Genomic DNA, 5,059 nt, shown 5'->3' with positions numbered 1-5,059 from the left:
GCAGTAGCAATTTTTATCAATAAGATAATATGGTTTTATTAATATTTAATTTAAACCTTCCTATTATTTGGATTACTCCTTCAGGATTATTAATTAGTCAAAAATATGTGAAATCCACATCTATAACATTATCTACTAAAGTTTTAGGTAAAACTAAGAAAATTCTTGTAAAAAGTCCTATTAAAGAACAAATTAATAAAATCAAACAAGTAAATGCATTTATTCCTAATTTTGTACATTCAATGGATGGAAGTTATGTAGCATTATTAATTAAAGAAATTTTATCTAGAGAAAAAAATATAAATATTTTAACTGTACATGATTGTTTTGCTACAAATGCTAATGATGTATATATTCTTTAAAACATAGATAAAATAAGTGTTAACAGAATTTATGGTAATGATGAATTTATTAATAATTCTCACAAATTTATCTTAGATTATATTAGTAAAAATTACTTAATTAATATTGATAAAACTTTAGTGATTGATAATAATAAAAATGTTTATAATATTCCCCATAGAACACTGTTCATTAGGCACTTGTAGGCAAGTGTTTAGAATAACTACCGTTATTCTAGGGTTTCGACTACCGTGTCAATGACCAGCTACCCACGTCATCAAAAATCAAAGATTTTCTCTGACCACCCCTAATCATATTGATCATTATATATTATTTAAAAATAAAGCTTGAAAATTGGATATACAAAAAAAACTAAAAATTAAAAAATTAATAAACTATTAAAGAGCCTACTAAGTAACAAAACCACCAATAGTACTAACAACACCTAAAAACAATCTATTTCTAGGATTTGTTTTTGCAATTTTAACTGCAGCAGTTATTGTTGTTCCAGAAATAATTCCTGCAGCAACTCCAGGAGAAGTAATTAGTTTATTATTATTGGAGTTACTATTTGATGGATGATTATTTGACCCTGCACCTCTATCTCCAAAATTAACATTAAAAGTATTTTTTGATGAAGGATTTGTATTAGATGAATTAGGGGCAGAACTTATATAAATTAATAAACCTAGTAATACTAAACCTAAAGAGCCTGTAAAAATATTAGAAAGATTATCATTTAAGAAGTGAATAAATTCTATAAAATGAAGATGAATAGAATCAACTAGAATATTAGGAATTAAAAATACAGATGCAAATCTAAAATGATTCTTATCTGTAGAATAGTAATACTTATATTTAATAAACTTAATAATGGATAGAATATTATTCTGTAATAAAGAATAATAAGTTTGTAATAATCTATTACATCCATAAATATGTATTTTAAACCAATAACTAGATATAACCCAAACTAAGTTTGAAGTTAATCGCAGGATACGAAGGGGGAATAGGGCGATCGCTAAAATTTTTAAAGACATTTTTGTAAACATTTTTTTAAAAAATTAATAAAATTAGATAGCATCAATTAAATAATACTATTTTTATAAAAAATAAAGACATTAAGTTTCTCATTAAATAATGATACTTATAGAATCCACCTCAAAAAGATATGTCTGAATAAGATCCTTTTCTTTCCTTCTAGAGGAGGATATGTAAATAACTGTTTCGTGTTAAACCCATTACCCCACTAATTCTATATAAACACGTTTTTCTTTGATTTCTTTCTCTAATATTAATTGTCCCGATGCCGGTGCAGATGCTGTGATTGTCTCATAAGGAGGCGGGGGAACGTTAGCCAGCTTTTGCAGGGTGCTTTCGTACTGTGACTTTGACTAATAAAAATCATAAGAATGTTAATGAGTGGATTGTTACATAAACGTTCGGCTCCAAATATGGAACATAAGAACAAAATAAGACTGAAAGACAAGTTGAAACATACTAGCCATTCAAACTCGTGCTATTGCTCATTTTTTTCATCCTTGGATGCCATCTGTGCCACATACTAGGAAAGGTTTCTGTACACTGGCTTTGGCCAAAGTCAAGCTCAAACAGATATGCAAAGTACTCAGCAAGGGCAGTAGGAGCACCTTTGCACATAGTGTTTACATCGTCCCCGAGTTGCTCCTTCTTCTTCATCAACTTTTCTACAGACAAGCCATCCTATGGCAGCGTTCTCGTCGTGAGATACAACAAGACATAGCCTAAAGCCTCTAGGTCACTGTGGACCGATTGTTCTATATCAACATAAGTGAGATTGTCAGTGGTAGAAACAAAATAGATAACAAATAACAGTAAAAAATTGTTGCTGCAACTTGACTTAGAATAACATTATTTATATACATATATACATACATTCCTAATATTAATATATGTTTTTTATATACAATTTTATATTCTAAAATACTTTTATTCATTGGTTACACAAATGTTATCTATTTATAGATATGTATTTAAAGCACAATTACTATATTAGGTAATAGGTTATACAATTTATGAGTATAAACATTTACCCAGATACATATTACTGTTACCCTTAATTATAACGTCTTTCTTACCCTCTCTAGTGTCGGCATCAATGCTTGAGAATAGTGGCGTACTGACAAACTGAAGACCTTCCCTCTAGGCAACATGTTTTCCACTAACCATAAACCTTTTTGATAGCCCAAAATCAATAAGGTAAACCTTGTTCTCATCACCGTCCACCCCCATGACAGTATTGTCGGCTTAATGAGGGTATGTATCCTAGTTGCAATATTTCATAAAAATTAAGAGTTACAAAAATTTCTCATGATTACAAATTACTTTTAATTATTTATAAAATTGAATTTTATATATATAAAAAAGATAAATCGTATAATGGACCAGCAAGATTTAAATCAAAAAATAAATAATGAAGTTAATAAAATTACTGTAAATAATTGTAAATTTCTAGAATATAATTGGCCTATTATAAATCATAATTATAAACATCGTACAGAAATAAAACATATTGAAAATATTAAAGAAGTTTTGTGATAAGTTTAATATAAATACACAAGCACATCATAAGCTATGGGAATCAGATGATTTTGAATTTCCATTTGAAGCTAAATTAGTTGATATCGTTATCAGTAATTCAAGTGAAGCTGCATTAAAAAAAGATGAAATGATTAAATTACAAGAACAATTTTTGAATTTTGATATAGATGATAATATGAATATTGATGATGAAGTCAGTAAAAATGATAATGAAGATAATAATAGTAGTAAAGACGATATTCCTAAATTTAATGAAAAGAAAAGAAGAGGTAAAGGGAAAGGAAAGAAAAAACTTGTTGATATTAATAAAGTTAGAAATATAGAAAATGAAACATATGAAATAGAAAGCATAATTGACCATAAAGTCGAATATAATGAATGTATCTTTTTTGTAAAATAGAAAAACTATCCATCAATAGATAATAGCTGGTTGCATATTAACAAATTTAATGAAAAGGAGTTGTTAAATGAATATGTTTTAGAACATCATCTTCACATATAATATTAAATACTTAAGGTAAAACATTATTAAAACAAAGGAAGAAAGGATTGCCTATAGTTATCTTTATAGGTTTTCTTTTTTTTTCTTATTTATAATAAGATTATCTACTTGTTGTATATCTATCTGTTGTATAATATTTTCACCTTTTTCTTCAATTATCCTTCTCTTTTCATGAGTATGATCTGGATTATGTTTTCTGCAAACATATTTATTTTTATTACCCTTTTCTGTTATTTTTTTCCTACAAAATTTCCTATTATTCTTTCCTCGTTTAAACTTATGAGTACAAAAGCCATTATATATAGAAAGATATAGAAAATGGTATGATGAGAACAATTCTTTTATTTTTTTATTGATTTTTTCTTGTAATTTTGTGATTATATTGTTCTTATCAAAATAGTCAAATTCAGCCTGTATAAAAGTATCCATCTCATTGCATAGATTTGTGCATAATTGTATATGATTGATGGGAAGATAATTATTGAGAGCAACCATTTTAAAAGTAATTTTTATAAATTAATAAAAATTCAATTTTGTATTAAATAAGAAATTTTAGTATGCATGATTAAAAACTCCGAACTTGTAAAAATATTATAAATAAAGAAAATTGTGCAATAATTTTGTAATCACTATACTATGAGATGTTCTCTATGTCGCGATATGGGATGCCCTTCGAATGAATGAACTCCAGCCGCTGCAACTAAATTTCCAATGCCAACATATTAGTCGTCTATTTCAATTGTGAACTGCCCATATCAAATAAATATAGTCTACAATACTTTACCAATTGCAAGCCCAAAATACTAACTGTTTGTAGGGAAAACAACTTGTCGCACATCTCAAAGAGACTTTCAAGAGAGGCTAGAAGCAGGGAGTTGTTGTTCAGCGTATGTCTTTTTTTCTCTTTACAGTTTATGACGCTCATGTAGTGTACTTACGACCCATCAAATCCATAACTAGAGCGTTATAGTCGCCTTGAGTACCAAAGTATAATGGCTTGGGTGCTTGGCAGGTCCCCCTCACAACAGGATCTTCATAGCATCGATACTCGCGGTACAAGAGTAAGCTCTTCTCTTTAGCTTCCACTTTGGCAGCGACAAGCTTGGACTCTACGGTGTCCACAGCTTCAAGTACAAAATTAAGTGTGACTATTCAGAATTTTGATCATTTATGCATCTATTCGTTACTCACCAAGATACACTTGGCCTCATGCTCCTGCTCCTAGCTGCCTAAGGAGCACGAAGTGGTCATTGTCAACAGTGGATGGAGGCATTGTGTTTACGAAAAAGCAAGTGGAGACGATGAAAGAAGGGAAAAATGCCAATGAAAGAACAATGTATCACAGCAATGCTTTAATATGTGGGTACTACATTACCTTGTTGGTTATAAATTAATATTTGTTTTATTAAAGAACTATTTATTTTTTATATCTAAATTGAATTTTATAATATAAACAAAAAATGGAGCAAATAGATTATACAACATTAATTACAGAGGAAGTAAATACTATTATTACTAATTATTGGACATTTCTTGAATGGAATTGGCCTATTGTGCATAATAAATTCAAACATAGAACACAAATAAAACATATTAAATTTATTGAAAAAACTAAAGATATATTATTAAAAAAAT

At 28.5% G+C, this 5,059-nt stretch overlaps 1 protein-coding gene across 1 annotated transcript; it reads right to left on the bottom strand.

Annotated features, from left to right (window-relative positions):
• Positions 1 to 2,064: 2,064 nt before the first annotated feature.
• On the bottom strand, positions 2,065 to 4,414 carry BDB00DRAFT_766405 (kinase-like domain-containing protein; the record flags this gene model as incomplete). Its single annotated transcript, XM_053119590.1, has 4 exons — positions 2,065 to 2,220; positions 2,533 to 2,627; positions 4,172 to 4,285; positions 4,363 to 4,414. Coding segments are annotated over 4 exons (417 nt in total), but the record flags the coding sequence as incomplete, so codon positions are not given.
• Between the last annotated feature and the right edge of the window lie 645 nt (positions 4,415 to 5,059).

Source organism: Zychaea mexicana (assembly GCF_025766255.1).
Source record: "Zychaea mexicana strain RSA 1403 chromosome Unknown BDB00scaffold_54, whole genome shotgun sequence".
Lineage (NCBI taxonomy): Eukaryota > Fungi > Mucoromycota > Mucoromycetes > Mucorales > Lichtheimiaceae > Zychaea > Zychaea mexicana.
The sequence above is the reverse complement of the archived record's forward strand: the minus strand, read 5'-3'. Positions and strand labels throughout refer to the sequence as shown.